The sequence below is a fragment of the Thunnus albacares genome, chromosome 13 (genome assembly GCF_914725855.1).
Source record: "Thunnus albacares chromosome 13, fThuAlb1.1, whole genome shotgun sequence".
Lineage (NCBI taxonomy): Eukaryota > Metazoa > Chordata > Actinopteri > Scombriformes > Scombridae > Thunnus > Thunnus albacares.
The window spans coordinates 9,951,131-9,968,521 of NC_058118.1; the positions used below are offsets into that span (position 1 = coordinate 9,951,131).

The 17,391-nt window shown below is 40.1% G+C and overlaps 1 protein-coding gene across 2 annotated transcripts; it reads right to left on the minus strand.

The window, feature by feature from the left end:
- Positions 1-1,591: 1,591 nt before the first annotated feature.
- tbc1d8b (TBC1 domain family member 8B) lies at positions 1,592-17,103 on the minus strand. 2 transcript variants are annotated; one of them, XM_044370283.1, is made up of 21 exons: positions 16,842-17,103; positions 14,257-14,367; positions 13,810-13,928; positions 13,344-13,569; positions 12,635-12,875; positions 11,898-12,105; positions 11,610-11,777; positions 11,339-11,500; positions 10,999-11,149; positions 10,594-10,808; positions 9,776-9,893; positions 9,393-9,678; positions 9,153-9,282; positions 8,973-9,071; positions 8,812-8,880; positions 8,442-8,682; positions 8,284-8,349; positions 5,552-5,644; positions 5,347-5,394; positions 5,151-5,248; positions 1,592-5,056 (listed from the first exon to the last, which is right to left on the minus strand). In XM_044370283.1, exons 1-21 carry the CDS (start codon positions 16,966-16,968, stop codon positions 4,610-4,612), a joined length of 3,423 nt encoding a protein of 1,140 aa, XP_044226218.1. In that variant the 5' UTR covers positions 16,969-17,103; the 3' UTR covers positions 1,592-4,609. The 2 variants fall into 2 exon arrangements, with proteins under 2 accessions (XP_044226218.1, XP_044226219.1); XM_044370284.1 differs by lacking the exon at positions 5,552-5,644.
- Between the last annotated feature and the right edge of the window lie 288 nt (positions 17,104-17,391).

Sequence of the window (17,391 nt, forward strand, 5' to 3'; positions counted from 1 at the left end):
CTCAATCTTTCAAAGCAGCCTTGACAGAAAGACAGGTGATGAGGGGGTGGAGGTTACGAACTCTAGGTTACAACCATATGCAACCAAATCTCTGAGCAAGAATAGTATGAGTAATACGCAGAGACCATCCGTCACACAGTCACACTGTCGCCCGTAAATCAGACAGAGTGCATACTTTAAGAACGTGGGGGCATTTCACTGTTAATGATGATTTACTGCTGGCCTACATGTATGATGCCGTTTTTGTCATCCCACTAAGAAGCTATTTTTGTCGCTACTATGTTGCCAGAGTGCTGCAACAGTAAGTGTTCATTATAAAGGCTGCCCCAAGGGTCAAAATATGACATACTTAATGGAGAAGAGTGACCTGTAGGATAAGAAAGAAACGAGTTGTGCTTCCATTTGTATCAAAAATTGGCCCTTAGTACATGATTGCACTAACCCTAACCTTAACCCTAATTCATTTAGTTTTACATGCTCTACACATCATTACCATGTGGACTGAAAGAATTTCAATTTCAGGTTTGCAAAAGCAGATTTCGAATGCTAATTTGAAGGTGTTCATTGGCATCGTGTTCCCATGTAAATGTGGCAAGCCAGAAAGCAAGAGAGTAAAGTCAGTGTAGTTTAGTGTTCACCTTTATTCCCCAAGCACGGTTAATGTTTTTAAATGTTATGAGACTGCCATTTTCCTCACAAATACATTATAACATAACCATTATAGCCTAATGTGGGTATTTTCCATTACTTACTGTAGGTTGGGGCACCATATGACACCCTCAAGGCGTTTATGGGCCTGGGTCTGGGCAGGAAACATGCCAGAGACTGTAGATATTTATTGTTTGTTTGTTGGCAGGGGAGTCAACTGTTGTGAGGGGGCAAATCATTTCCAGACCTGTGGGTTTGGAATCTGCTTACCACTGTGATTGATACAATAAACATATATTGAGTCATAGCTGCCTGGTCCACCTTTTCATCAGAGATATTAACCCTTACATACTGTTCATACTTGTATTTTCAATAACATTCATTTAAATCATTATGGCTGTTATGTTATCCTGTTTAATGTGACATAAGACCATAACATAGTGTGATTGTAAATGTCTTTTTCTCCATAAACAAAGAGTGTGAAATCTGAAGAATATTCTCTGCTCTCTGAAAGCTTAATTAAGGATTAATCACCCATTTATAAATGACTGATAAAGTATATATGAATGAAAAATAGATTTGTGGTTCAGAAATAGGGCATAGAGACTAATAATGAGATACTATGAAGGGTAGGAATATGAACAGTGTGATACTGAACATACATAATTTCCGGTATTGAGGAAAAACGTGAGCAGCAACACAAAGATTTTTATGACTTTAAAATACAGATAAAATACATGACTATATTTATTATACTATGAAAGTCCTACAGAATTACCCCCATATGAGAAGGTATATATAGCTGAACCCAGTTTATGACCTTTAAAACACAAATGAACAAGCTCCAGTTAACATGTCTTGAGTCATATTTATATTCATGAATCACTGGTTTAACTATATGAAGAGATGATGTTTGATGACATTCACAAGTATGACACAAACCTTATTATTTATATAATTATCACTCTTTATTCCGGTACATTTTTATGGGAATTAAAAAAAATCCAAATCAAGCAGGTAAACAGAAACATCTGTGCTTCACATATTTAGCAAAACAAGTGTTTCATCAAAAGCTACAGACTATGGAGGCTGTAGACTACAATTGCACATATAAAGGACTCGATTAAGCATATACTAATGCTGCAGCTGAAACATTATCCATGCCTACTGTATACACTCTGATGCTTAATGGCAGAACTGACAGCATGCCAGGGGGATGAAGATTTCCAAGCCTCTGATTTTCCTTCCTCTGTTCCTACAGTCATCTCCTTTAATGCATTTCCCTGGCATGGGGAAACCACAAACTATTTCAAGCTAAAAAAAAAAACTCATCATTAGAGCAATTTTCCAGAACCAAAGCCTAAAGAAACACAGATAGGATTTATTGGGCATCAAAAGGTTTGTGTTGTCTCAACCACTCTATATTTCTTCCTTAATATCTCTTAATAATATTTAAGATATTATCAAATAATCAGAAATAGACAAAACATGCAATAAACTGAAATGAAAACCCCTCACAAAAAGATTACAACACATACTTTGATAAGACATTGTAGTTTGCATTTCATAATCATTTTGTGAAGTTTGGAGACGTTACAAATGCAGCGTGAAACTGCAGAGGAACAGTCATATTGAAATAGTCAGACCATGGTCAGATATGATTGTATGAAATGATAGAAACAGAGTTGCTGTTTTGAAAGGCTGCAGGATGATCAGATACTCAGATCCTGGAGCCCCAAGATGACCCCTCCTGTTGAAACTCTATGGCTTGAAGTCACTGATGGAGCTTTGGATTTATTGAAGATGAATGAGGTGTACGTGTATTTTGTTTTTTCTTTTACATTAGTCATGTAAACAGTGACAGATGTGTATTTTCATTTCTAATGGGTAACGACTGTTTGCAAAATCCTTATTTTCAATGAGTATCTACAACTCATTTCAACAATCTATATCTATTAACCCAAAAACTACACTACAGAATACATTTCAGACTGGAAGCTTTTAAACCTCAAGTGAAAAAATAAGCAATTAAAGGAGAAAAAAAAAATCTGAAACATTTCTAGCAAATGGCAAAATAATACAAATATAAGAAACAAAGAATTGCACTTGCACTTAAGAAGCTTCTAAAACAAATTTCCCCCACACAAGCAGAGATAAAGCTTTATAAATCTGTGAATTTGGCCCCTGGAGATAACAAGCTGAGGCTGAAGTGGTCGTGACCTTTAGGAATCCAACGCCTCTGAGATCTGGCCGGGATACAGGCATATCTACAGCTTGTGAATCTCAAACACTCACAAATTACTGACTGATAGAAGCGAGAACAAAGCGGCAAAGCAGAAAATGCACAGATAAAAAGAAAGCAATAACTGAAATACTGCAAGTTAAATCTGGCTTTCTGTAGCGAGCAGTAATAATTGCTGTTCGCTGAAGGCAAGCAGAATGTGGCAAATCCTGTAACTATGCTACACATGCTCTATATTTTAATGTTACAGACAAAAATGTCAAACTCAGTCATATATTTTATATGTCCCAGGTCGAAAAAATATCCCTTTAACTCCCTTTTATTTTACACAAATTGCACCCTGAGATTTGATAAAACTAAATGTCCTTCAAAAGGTTGAAGTTGTGTCCACAACAGTCCACAAGCTCATATTTTACATTTTCAATACAAGCCTCTTAAATACAATAATCAATAAACGACTATTGAACTGACCTCTATGTACAAAGTGCTGCACTTAGACTAGAGCGTGAAATCCTACATATACAGTAAGACGAACATGAGCAAACAGTACATCAACCAATCGCACTGTGAAGATCACACACAGCATGTTTTCTACATAATTTCAGGTCAGTGTTAAAAGCTCGACTAATACACAGCTTCTAGTTTACTCGGAGGAGGACGCAGGTGATTTCCCTACAGCAGCACTGTGGAATTTTACACTTTTACCTTTACAGATCCTATGTTTCCTGTATTCAACATATTTGACATCATGCTATAATATCATCACCAGGTGTGCTGCTGCTGGAGACAGATGAGTGTGCTGTGGCAGTATGTCATTCTCTCTTGTATGTTATTGCAAATGTGTAACACCGTAATCGAATCTTTTATGCTCTCAATAAATAATATCTGACATCCTCACTCAGATTATATCTGCAATCAATTTATGGCTTCCATGGACAAAACTACAGCTTGTCCTTACTTCCTGTCCTACTGTAACAACTGAAAAGCTGGTGTTTCTCAAAATAGGTTTACAGGATAACGCCCACCAGGAGACACTGAAGTCACAGGACAGGTTCGCATTTACAGTACGTTTCACTTTACAGCAGTGACGACCAATCTGCAAGAGAAAATATGTCAAGATATCCAAAGGAAGAGTCTTCCTGTGAACTCTCTGTCCCCTTGTCAAGTCATTCGTTGTGGAGGTGCACGTCAGCAGAGACAGAGAGTTAAGGACAAACTCTTTGTTTCTGAATAAAGGGGACAGAACTGAATGTCCCTCATACAATACAAAACTATACTTTATGTGCTTTATGGCATACAGGGGAAAATATATATTGTAAACTTAACTTAAAATCTGAAGATTCTGAGGCTACATGAGAGAATTAATTCATCAGTGAGGTTGAAAATGCATAATCAGATTCGAGGAATGACAAAGTCTGCAATGAGGCTTAACATGAGAATGCACTGAAGGTGTTGGTCAGAGGACGGTTACGACAGTGTTTACAGTGACTCGTTTGTTTCATCAGCCATTGTTGCTATCCATCTGAACAATTAAGCCACATACACACGTTGCACCTGATTTCAAAAATCTGATGTTTCCTCTGCATTCATGATGCAACTTCAACAGCAATCTTACTCTCTGCCTCACCAAAACCCACTGCCCTATACGAGTGGAGAAAACAAATTCATGGTGACTTCTGGGTTCAAATCAGAGGCAAAGTAATTCACTTATGCATCCGTTCACTTATTAGCCTTTAGCTTCAGCTGGGCAACCTTGGCTTGCCCCATTTTAGTCTCAATGTCAACAGGCCTTTCGAAGAAGTTGACTATGGCCGGCTCGTTGAGCAGAGATGCCAGGACCTGCTCAAACGAAAACGACCACTCTGTCTCCGAGAGGTCAGGCCCTGCATCCTGACTGTTGTGGGAGCTGGAGGTGTCGCAGCTCTCAGGGGTGGTAGACGCTTCTTCGGTGGAGGACTCGTCCCCTGCAGCAGCAGCAGCAGCAGCAGCAGAGTTGGCAGGCTGTGTGGATGCAGGTGGGCTGCTCGGCTCCTGCAGCCTCCGCCCCACCTCCTCCATCCTCAGGAGAAGGCTGGTCACATGCGCCACGGCACGGTACAGAGACTCCTCCTCTGGGTCGCCATGAAAAATGTTGTACAGGGTCTTGGAGAACTGGATGAACTGAGTCTGAGAGAGAAAGAAATACATGCATTGTACTTCTATTAATTATTTGACATGTCATGTAGGTAATTTTACTTGAAAATGTGATGTTAAATCTTACCTGATTAATTCTGGGAAGGTCCTTGATGGTTTCCTCTTTCTTAAGTATTTCATTTTGCCATTGTTTCAAGTAGGCCTGCAGGTCCACTTTTCCTCTACCTGTCAATTTCAGACACAAACTGCTCAGTATCATACAAAAGTAAGACAGTTTTTGTTGAGCCATGGGGTGTTTGCAATAAATATGGGTGTAACGCTACCTCTTTCAGGGCTTTTCCTTATCACACCATCTGCTGGAAGATCAAATGCTGAAATATAGAAGCTGCATGTAAGCAGACTGCATTGAGAAATGTTTCAAGAACAATCAGTGCATTCAATAAAGTCAGGCAATTAAGACAGAATTGAGGGGGAAAGGGAAAAGTGAGATTTGAGATTTAAGGGGAAAGAAACAGTAAAGAGGCTAACCAGTGAGTCTACTCAAGTGAGAAGAGTCTTCAGTCACTGGAATTAAGTGCTGGATTCTTTGTTCCTTTACGTGCAAAGGACTACCTGTGAAAGCTAGAAGATATAGTATAGTCTGAGTGCACTGAAAGGAAAGATGAAGAGACAAAGGTGACAGAAGAGCCACATGAGCAATGGAGATGAAATCAGTTAGAGAACGTGGTTAAATACAACACAGATGTCCATATACAAGGAGTGATTTACATTAGATACAGTCTAATGCAGTCCTGCAATTAACTGGTAACTCTGTGTACAGTTAGATCACATGTATATAAACATACATTTATATATTAAGCGGAACAAATATGTTTTGCTTTGTTTTGTCACTTTTTTTGCTGCAGTCCCTCTCTCTGCCTGCTGTTCTTCTTTTCAGAGCCTTTCTCGTCTTTTCCTGCTCACTAATTTACTTTTTTGTGTGGACAAACTCAACAGGTTATAACGTTAAACTGACACACACCTAGTAAGCAGCTAGTAAGAGTTAGCAGCAGCTAGCAGCCTGAATCTGTCTCATTTTTTTTTTATATATTAAAATGTTGGCTTCAATTGCTGTCATCTTTTAATTTGTCACAGTAACTTTAGTCACTAATAATAACATTAATTATTGCTAATAACTGTGCTTACTATGTAATTAAACTTAGCAAGCTAGCTGACTAGCATGGTAGATAAAAGGTAAAAATGTGCATTTCACCAAGTTCATATAAGATTTAAAAAAAAAAACATTTTTTTAACTCATTTGTCATTTGTATCAGTGTCATTCATAATCATTTTGATAAAAAATAATCAATTTGGAGGTTTAAGAACTTAAGATTGAGCAACATTTCATTTTTCATTTCTTTGACCAATAGTTAAATTCAACATCCTTCCCTGCGATGAAAATAGATTTTTTTAAAATCAAATAAGGAATTTCCTTGTATATAAAAATCCTGTCTTTATAATTTTAATTTCTCATTTGGCATGTGCTATATTTCTGTACTCTGACCCCCACCGATGATTGTGTATGTGTGTGTTCATGGATGCGTGTGAATTTGCACGCCTGGATTAAACAATTACCCTCACAAGCCAACAGTGTTATTATATGTGCCTGATAGCTTTGAGCTGCACTAGCAGCACAGCCTAAAACTTGCCATGTTGGTTGGTCAGTCATTGTGTTTGTGCAATTTGATCACTGATCGTGGTGAACTATCCTCAACTGCCAACACAGCATCATGTCAACATTTCCACCTAAAATATTAAATATTGTTTAAAATATAATAAGCTGATTAACAAATTTACTGAACACTTGATGCCCCCCAGAGGATGCAGGAACTGCATGATCTTTACCCCGGTGCAAACAATCAGCCATATTCAAGATAACTAATGAGCAGCTGTGAAAATTGCTGTGAATATCTGTGGCCTTTTCTTTTAAGAAACCCTCACACTAATTTTCCATTCTGTATACCACAGTGGTATACAGAACTACAGCCTTTGGTAAGGCTTTGAAATTTCTATCTTCTGCTAGAAGTTAAAGACTTGGAGAAATGTTGATGCAGACAATCAGTGGTTGTAACAGTTTTGTACAAACCATGCAGGAGGGCAAAGTATGCATATTGTCCCTAGAACCACCTGTCACACATGATACACATCATGTATCGTGTGAAAGCTGATGAGTGAAATCAGCGGGTTACTGTGTGTTTGGAACAAAAACATACAGACTATCAGCTCTAAATAGAACATGATTTCATTTTCCAGATCAATGGAGTGTCTGGCCCAGTTCCAATGTCCTCTCTTACAAACACAGACTTTGATGTGGGCTCTAGCTAAGTAAATGAGGGCTCAGGGCTGTCCCACTGTGAAAACAGCTAATGTTTGAGGGCTTGGAACTGGGCCTATACCATCTTGTTTGGATTGTGGCACCAGGGTGAGACCTGTCCTTGGTGCTGAAGCAATGTGCACTCTCCGTGAAGACATAAAACAAGCTTTGCTGCTTGGCGTTCACTAGGCTGGCACATCACAAACGCTGACTCCTCCAGTACTCATCTGCTGCTAAGCTGTCAGCTGTAATTTGAACAGTTCTATCTCATCACGGATCCACTCTGTGGAGAAAGTAGCTCACTGCAAAAAGCCCTTACAGCTCCTTACACCAATCGTTGCCATGGCAAAGTTCTTTCACCCGACATAGACTATTCTTACCCTTGCCTTCAAGCACGTAGTGCCACATCATGCACACAAGAGCCACACATTCAAGGACAGTTTCTTTCCTCGGGCAATGAGCTCAGTCAACAAATGCTGAGTTATGGACTGGATTATTGAAATGACAACTCATACATTGTCAAGCCCTGCACACCACAGACTGATGTAACTCTAGCTGGCCTTGTGCTTTACGTTAGGCTGCTTCTGTATGTCTACTGCTGTTGTGTTATGGCTGTCATGTGATGACGGCAGAATTTAGAGACTGTAAAGAATCCTGTATGAAAACATTTGCTGTGCTTGAACTTTGAACCTGCAGGAGTCTATCATCACTTTACATATGTTGTGAAAGAAATGGGTCAGAAGGCTGAAGCGGAAGATAGACAAACACAAGAGACAGATGCCACTGAGACAACACAAAGGGTTAGAGTTAGAGGTCAGAGTTGTCACGTGAAAAATGTTTAAGTATTATTTTTGTCATTTAGATTTAGACATGCTGCTGCTGGCTTAATCCAGTGTTAGTCACTCACCTGGTGGCAGGTGCAGCTTGAAGAGGAATTTCAGCTTATTTGTGAAAGATCCACCGTACAAAGTATCTGCAGGAGAAGCAATACACTGTTACAGCAGATAGTGGACATCGGGGTGAGCAAGTGCATTAGTGAAGGGGGAGAGAAACGAGTGAACTTACCAAGGGCACAGCAGAACTCTTTGAAGTTGACAAGGCCATCCTGGTTCTCGTCTATCAGGCGGAAGACCCAGAGGGAGAGGGTGCTCTTGTTGGTGCAAAAAGCCCAGGGGTCCAGCAGGGAGAAGAGCACACTGAACTGTTGGAAACCCAACTGGTACTGCTCCAAATAGGCCAGACTGGGGTCATGATGGAGCAGAACTGGACTCTTCATTGTCCAGTAGCAGCTGAGGAAATGCTGCCTCTGAAAGACAATATATATAATTTTTTTTATTTCAAGATATTTCTCCTTTTCTATTTTGACTGTTGTCATTTATGTATGATGACAAGGAAGACACTGTATTATATAAAGTATGCCAAGCAGTTAACTCACTTTGAACAAATTATAAAGCTCATCAAGCTGCGAGGCACTAAATCTGACTTCTTGGGACACCACACGAATCTGAAAACAAATTTTAAATCAATCCTTAATGCCATATTAACAACTGAATTACATGAAACATTTACATAACTGTAAACACAACAGCCGCTTACAACATTTTGCTTGGTTGTATCCTCCAGCGTCTGGATAACAAACAGTTTGTTTCTTTTCCGTGAACTCTCGACTTCCTCTGAGCGAATATTTCCATATTTCTAAAACCAAAGAAAATTCACTGAATCAATCACACTGCAGTTATCGCTGAATAAAACTGATACTGGAAAATGTTGCAGTACCTCATAGGCCTCTCGGATCAGTTCACTGATATCCACGTTGAAGTGGGATGATTTATCATTATTGCCCACTGATGCTTGCTGCACTGTCGGAGGCAACGGACTGTCTTTGTTTGTCACACTGTCAAAGAATCTGAACAGGAAACAACGACAGAATCAATTTTTACAGTGAAATAATGTTAAAACATGTCAGTGACTTTTCAAAATAGTTAAGTGAGTTGGCCGGCCCTAGCTGACACAGACTTGTTGAGGATGGTGACAGCCTCCGCATCGTCATGGCAGCTGATCAGAGCTTCCATGTTGTAGTCAAGCACCGCTAGGCCGAGCTGCAGAATGGCTTTTATGCCGTCGTAGAAAAAGCAGTCCACCACGTTCACCGCACTCTCTATAGGCAGAACGCTAATGAAGAGAGTGAGAAACCAGGACAGGGACACGGACGAGAAGAAACTCAGGTCTGTCATGTGCTCCACCAGCTGCGGGAGGTTTTCTCGAATCAGATCTTCGAACACCGCCTGGTCAACCAAAGCACCTGGAGAAACATCGGCAACATTAAAGAGCACTTACTTCAAAGTTTAGGTCCACAAATTACCGTCCAGAAACAGTTTTAGAAAAGCATCCCCCCTCACCAATGATTCGGCGGTTAAAGTAATCCGGCAACATCCTCTCACAGACAGCCACTAACAGCCAGAAAGCCTCCTCTTCTTTCGCGTAGAGCAGGAGGACTGAAGTGAGAATGTTCATGGCCTAAACAGTAGAAAAGGATAGACTTTTAAAAATGGAGCAAAGAAGAAGCCAGTATAAAGGTGTGCGTGTGTCCACCAGGCGCATTTTTCAGAGCACCAGTGCCTTTTAAAAAATATTTTCGGTGGATTTAGAGCATTTGTGGCATTTCCTGAGCTCCAGGGTTTTTTTTGTTTTTTTTTTTCAAAGAAACTGACCTTTTTTAAAATCAAATCTACTTTTCAGAGCTGCTGCACTCCACTGTCACAAACTGACCAATCATAGTAAAGGACGCAGGTGTTTAAAACCATCAGTGTTATGAGCGTTTTCAAGTCTGTACCACAGCCTCCACCTCTTCACCTGTGTGTGTGTGTGTGTGTGTGTGTGTGTTTGTGCTACTGCAGACGTTTCACCTGTCATTGTTAAAACAACCAGAAACAAAGGATAATCTCACATAAACTACGACTAAAAATGCAGAAATAAAGAATGATTATCAGAACAAAATGGCCAGACACTTCCTGGTTATTGTTTTCGTGTGCATGTTTTTCATATTCATATTTTTTCTGTGATAACAGAACTGTAGCTACAAAATTGGCTAACAGCTGTTCATGCATTTTACCCAGAGTGTCTAATAGCTTCTGAGTGTTTGTTATCAGTGTCAATCTGTGCTTTTCTCTCTGTTAAAAGCAGGTGGTGGAAAACGAGCCTAAACAAATTTGAGTACCTGGCAGTAGCCAATTTTAGGGTTCCTGCAGGCATAAGCGGTAAGGACTCTGCGCAGAGCAGAGATTCCTGTGTCACTCTGAAAGGCGGGGTGCTCTGGCAGAGAGCGGTGTAAGTCTCTTTCGATCTCATCTGTAGCCAGAGTGCTTGTGCCCAGAGACTGTTCGACCAGCTCGGTGTAATAGCCGGGGTGAGTGGCCATGTCGTTTACAGCTCCTACAGAGTCAAATCATCAAAAACAGATGCTGCAGTGATCCCACATCAACCATGTTTCGCTTAATTATTCATGCTGAGAGAGCACTTGAGTACATAACACACATTCAATCATGCAAGGCTTCATTAGCAAAACTCTGACACATTGTATCACTTACATAACACAGCATAGTAATGTCTGATGTTTACATACCTGAAAAAAGCATCCACAGCTCTCCTCTCAAAGCTTCAGGGACACCACGAACAATCAAGTCTCGTGTCTTCCTGGTGAAAAACATACTTGTGCCACGTCCGTATTCAGAGAAATGGATGTTCCAAGACTGCTCCTTCATCTTTTCTTTAAGCTGTCAAAGACACAGATGGCAGTATTTATAAACAGATGCATGCTTCCTTTTTATTTATGTCCTGACTCGATTCGACACCCACCCGCAGGTTCTAGTGCATTACAATTACATCAAGGTAATACAGTCAGATTTACGAAATTCTGATGAAAACAGGCGTATGTTTCATTTGAACTGAACTCTGATATTTACCATTTTGGGGTCAAGGTTCTCAACATCCTGAGGGTGGAAAACAGTCATGAGAGCCTCGGTGCTTACTGCCTTGCTGCTGTCTTTCTGCCCGACCATAAGAGTTACGTCGTCTGGATTGTCCTCAAAGTGGTTGATGAGTGACTGGCATTCGCCTCGTATAGCCTTAGTGATAAAGACATCATTTTTCATTGTCAGAAACCACTGTAAAACGAATCAACTGGAAACTGTGAGTAAAAGAGTAAAAATGGCACAAATAAAAACAACATGTTACCTCTGATGAAGCAGAGTGCTGAGGGCTGGCACTAATCCCACACCTGCTACGGATTGTGTTTGCAAGCCGCTGGTAGTCACGAACCTCAGAGAAACGCAGCGCCCTCTTGCCACGCACACACACCGTTAAAGCTCTGCTGTTGGAATCGGGCTTCTCAACATTCACAACCTGGCAGAGGGTAATGTTGACAGACCAAACAATCACTTTTTACCTGGTATTTATTAGTAAGGAGAGAGCGATTTGAGACTGTGTATTATTGGCAGTGATACAGTTTTAGTTTCACGTTACCTCTCGCATTGGAATGATGATATGGCATTGGCTTCCGTCCTGACTGGCAAAACACAGGTAATTCTCAGACAAACAGATCTTGCCAAGCGTGTTAAAATGGCTGAAGGGCACCCACAGGAAGCTCTCATGCACCTCTAACAGGTTTTCCTCTTTGGGAAGCCTGAAAAATGTCCGGAACTGTTCGCTCTTTGCATGAGCTTCGAGGCCTCTGGAGGGGGAAGTAAAGCAGAAAGAAATGTCATGGGCAGAACATCATCAGTAAGTTTCATAAGATCATCATTTTGCAGCCTCCACACTGGAAGAACGCACATGCGCAGAGTCTCATAACAACCTATTTTTGAGTGCTTTAAATTATTACAAATATAGATATTACTACGACAGATATATCATAGTATGGACAGGTAGTTTACTTTGTTAAAAGGTCAGTTTCTTCTTAAATTACAGCATTTAGAAATGTAGTTTTAAATTACCAAGCATGATTCTAGCAGATCAACACCAAATCAAAGGCTGGAATATGTAGGCAAAATGGTCAAAATAAATGACTACAGTAGGTTGATTTTAAAATATCTGTTACTGGTATTGTTGTGTATGACCTACATGGCACTACATAAAAGGTGAAAACAAACACAAATGCTACTTGACAGAAGTCAGGCGTTATGTTTACTTTGTGTCTTGGAGCTGGCAGTCAGTGCTAACAGGATCATGTAAAGCTGTGCAGTGTAGCAGACAGACAGTACCTCTTGGTAATTTGCAGGGGGTCGGTGAGAGCTGGCTCTCTTTCGAAGGCCTCTTTATCAAAAAGGCGCTTGATGGAGTAGTCAGCCAGCTGCTCCATGATAATGAAGGTTTCATTAAGGTGCAGCAGCATGGAGAAGTAGTGATCCTCCCCATTAGCCAAGACATGGATGCTCTCAGTCAGAATCACATTAGATGTTTTCTCTAGCTTCCAGATCTCATCCCAGGAGATGATTAGCTTCACTGCAAAGTCATCACGAGAAAATAAATAATGACATCAGTGATTAAGGCTCTAGCTGTAAGGACAGTGATCTGGATGTATCATTATTATTGTGTAATACTGTTGATGTACTGTACTTAATGGCTCCGTTACAGAGAACTGCTGATACCACCAAATGAAAATGTTCACACTGTGCAGCATCAATGTGAAAATGTCACTCAGTGTCAAATTAACATGAAATTCAGCGTCATCCATTCTCCACACCGCTTTTCGAGTCTGCCTTCACACTGTGAGGTCTGCTATAATGGCTTTTTCACAATTATGGGAGCTGTAATTATCAAGAGCTATTTTTTTAATGACAAAACGTTCAAAGAATGTACCTTTAAGGCCATGAAAGCCCACTATGGTGGATACTTGGATCTGCCACACCAATTAACATTACCGAGACAAATGCCATGCTCATGTGAATAAATGGCACAGAAATTGCTTACCCTCAGCTCCCAGCAGGTATGAATAGAAGCAGAGGAAGTTTGTGCTGAGGTAGAGCCAGCCCTGGCAGGGCACTTTGCCTTTCCAGTAGCTGCATGAGTAATATGTGACCAGCTTTTCGTCCGGCGGCAGCTCAAACCACTTCTCAAACCTCAAAAGTGCTTCTCTGAACTTCTCGGGATCGTCCTCCATCACCAGGGATGTCTTCCCTTCCTCAGCGATTAGACCCTAACACATAAAACATAAGACTTCATGTTGCGGGTGTCAATACAAAAATGCATCACATTCTTTGAGTAACTGAGAGTGAAAGAGTAACTTTCTGCTGTAATTTAGAGGCCATATAATTTTTTATACTTCAACATCAGTATTAATACAGTTGGGTCAAACCTGATGAGAGATTAGCATGTTAAAATATTACATGTATATCATATCTAAGTCCCTTAATGATCAATTTGTGTAACTTCTTACTCTTATCTTTCCCTGTACAAAGCTGGTGATGTCTTCACTGGAGTCAAATACAGAGAGTGTCCTCATGATGTTCTGCTGCAGCCAATCCCAGTGCTGAACAATCTCCTCTTTGGTGACACCTGACCCAAAGTCGAGGGTGAAAAAAATGACAAATCATGGCTGAATGTGAAAGAAATATCATGTTTGTGTTTTTTTTGCTGTTTTTTTAAATCTCTGAATTAAAAAAGGCTGGTTGTAGAACTGTATGAGTCTTAGGCGACAGAAGAAACATTATTTAACTATTAAATCTCACTTTAACTTTTTCTATTTGAAATATTGGCTTCATTGTGATTCTGATTGAATTTTTCTGGACTTCTGTACATTCACAATGAAAGCAATTTCAAGATGTGACTTAAACTGCAATTAATCATAATCACAGAAACTTGAGATGAAAATGCAATGACTTACCGCATGCTATTGACCAATACACCTGCGAGTCCGGCGTGTGGTGCAGAATGCGGAAAGGAGCGACTTTGGATGTGGAGTCCAGCACAGTGTCCAGAGTTCCCACAAGGAGGCCTGTGACATACAGCACATTGGTAATTTTATCCAACACTGTCACACATGACCTTCAGCCACATGACATCAGCTTTATATATTCCCAAGAAGCTAAGATGGAAAATTACAACGTTTCATTAAAAGGCCTACTTCTTGACCACTAATTACAGATAAATTTGCACTCAAAGATTTTGGCTTTATGAAGAAAATTATATATTATGTTTGTTTACAAATCATAGTTTAGCATCAGAAAAGATGAAAAAAAGATAATAAGATAAAAAGATAATTCAGCTGTTAGTCTGAATATTAAAAGACCTTCCAATCAACCCTTTGTTTACACTTGTATCACAGACTGTGCCTTTTTGCCTTACTGACAGTGTGGAGATGAATGATTCCCCAGGTCCACGTCAGAGCCACACAACTAAAATTAGCTAAATCTGTTACCTCTCCAACTCCTCTCTGACATGCCCTCCATGAATAATTAACAAGGTCTCAGTGAAACCACACTCTCATGCACTGCATCAGCACTATACCGGTCTGCCGGCTGAACATGGATCAGCTCTGCACATGTTCTGCTAGTCAGCTGCCATGTAGTCAGGGATTCAAATGATCAAACACAGGATAATGTACTATGTTCTCATCAGGGTGGAACAACATCACACAGCGGAGGATAGATGACTTAGACACATGAAAGACACTTCAGACATAAAAGGCTCTTGTGCTGGAGAGGGCTTCAAGTGCAGCATGGTATCAGGTAGTATTTAACCTCCACTATCATTAAACCAGACTGGCAGGACATCAGCCCTTTTGTCTGCATCAAGAACACCATTATCATTAATATCTATTAATTACCTTACAGTTGTCACACTGTGGCTTGTGGTTAGAAACTATAGGTTATAATCACTGGTGGTGTTATCAGCACTATTGTTATACTGTCAGGTGACAGCGGTTTTCAGAGATCCAAGTCAGTGTGACGGCTGGCATGCAATTAGGTTTACACAACAGGATGTGTCTCAATCCGAGACTCACTGGGGGTTCAGTGGGAAAATGAGGACTTGAGGCTGCAGTTGATGTTGCATAATTTTGAAAGGAGCATGCCACCATTTTTTAGGAATTCATACATTATTAACAGCTTTGAGCATCTTTACTAAAACCGGACAACTTCATAACATATTTACTTATGAACTTACATATTTTTTTTAAGTTTGGTTATTGTCTCACAGGGGAGGCAACAACTTAATAAAATGACAAACAATTCAAATTCATTATGTAGAGAAACAACCCAATAATGACTGTTCCTTCCCTTGAGACTGATCATTTAAAAATGTCTGTTAGAAAACAGGGAAACCTGTTATAGAAGCTCTACAAAAGATCTGTAACAAGGCTGAAGTGATACGTCCATGAATCAATTAGTAAATCACAACCATACATGACTAATCTTTTAATTAATTTGACAATGAAAAATGTCAAACACTCGCTGGTTCTACTGCAGCTTCTCAAACGTGATAATTTGCTGCCCTTCTCTGTTTTATATTACTGCAGGCATTTTTTTTTTTAACTAGTGACAGGATTTTTTAGACTGACTGATGAATTGGAAGAATAACTTTAATGACAGTTGTAGCCCTAGTCTATAAAAACAGACTAAAATGTTCAAAAATTATTACATCTCATTGCTGCAAAAAGCTATGATATAACTCATATATAACTATAAATTACAGTGTGACAACTCAACTGAACATCAATGTCTCCACAAAGTCACTGACACATTTATCTCGTTTGGAGGAGGGGGGGCAGTCTCTGACATTGCAGTGACTTTACAAATCCAGAGGTTTTCTCTTTTATTTCTAGCTTCAGGGAGAGAGTGGTGTGAATATTCTCACAGTGACACAACTGTCCTGCGGCACAACAAAATGTAAACAGAGGGTTGGTACATCCTTTCAGAGATGGACTGGTAGAACAAGTATTTTTTTTTAATAGTAGCTACAACAAAATACATGATTTTAAGTCTTAGTCTAAAGCTGACATAATAATAGCTTAAGTTTTAAGGCCTATGTACATACTGTGGCATAACTACAGGCCACTGAGCTATAAAATCAGCATGAAATGCACCGTGCAGTGGGTAGACCGCTACTTTTTTCCAAGTAACCTAATTGTGCTCAAACAAACATCAGACAAACTAAATAAGCCAATATATTGACAAGTACACTTGAGGAGACCTTGCAGACTGCAGTGTCAACATGAGAAACCGGCTGTTCAGCACCTGAACTGCCTCGTGTAATTTTGCCACTTGTACCTGTTGCAGTGAGGGCAATTTTTCTGTAGAGGAGGGGGCAGTACAGCAGTACCCGCCCTGTACATGGCAGACAGCACGCTAGATAAGCAGATGTATGGCGAGTTAACCCATTAATACCAAGTTTGATTTAACGGGGTCTCGTGACGTCGCAGCAGCTGTCCTTAAGTACGCGAGGAGGTGAAAACATAACGGCTAACGTTACCTGTCAAACCGCCTCCACCTTCTCCGTAGCCTCGTCTCCTTTGCAGTACGAAGTACTCATTATCCTTCTCGGTGACCCACAATTTGAAGGCGTTTTTCAGCAGAATCTCTTCAGGTTTGAGCCACATGTTTTCAAACGTCAAGGAGTTATCTCCCAAATCCACCTGACATGTCACGGTTACCTCTGTCGTGGCCCGACATCAAACCTGTGGACATTTGTTTGTGTCCGAATCCCTCCCTTCCCACGTCGACAAGAAATGCTGCCAGAGCTGCAAAGCATTCTGGGATTGTAGTTTCTGAGGAGAAGGCGGCGCCACAGGAGACCAAATACGATGGATGAAGTTCAAAGAGTTGCCCCCTCTTGCTTAACAAAATTTTCAGCAAATCTGCAGTAAATTTAGTACAATAGACATAATATTGTAGCAGTCTTTTAGGTCAGCTGAAAACAAAATTTATCTTTAGTTGGCCAATTTTTTAAAAACTTTTTTTGTATTGATAGTCTTTTGTTATTTAGGCAATTTAATATTTTAATGCTTCCAATGAACTTGTAG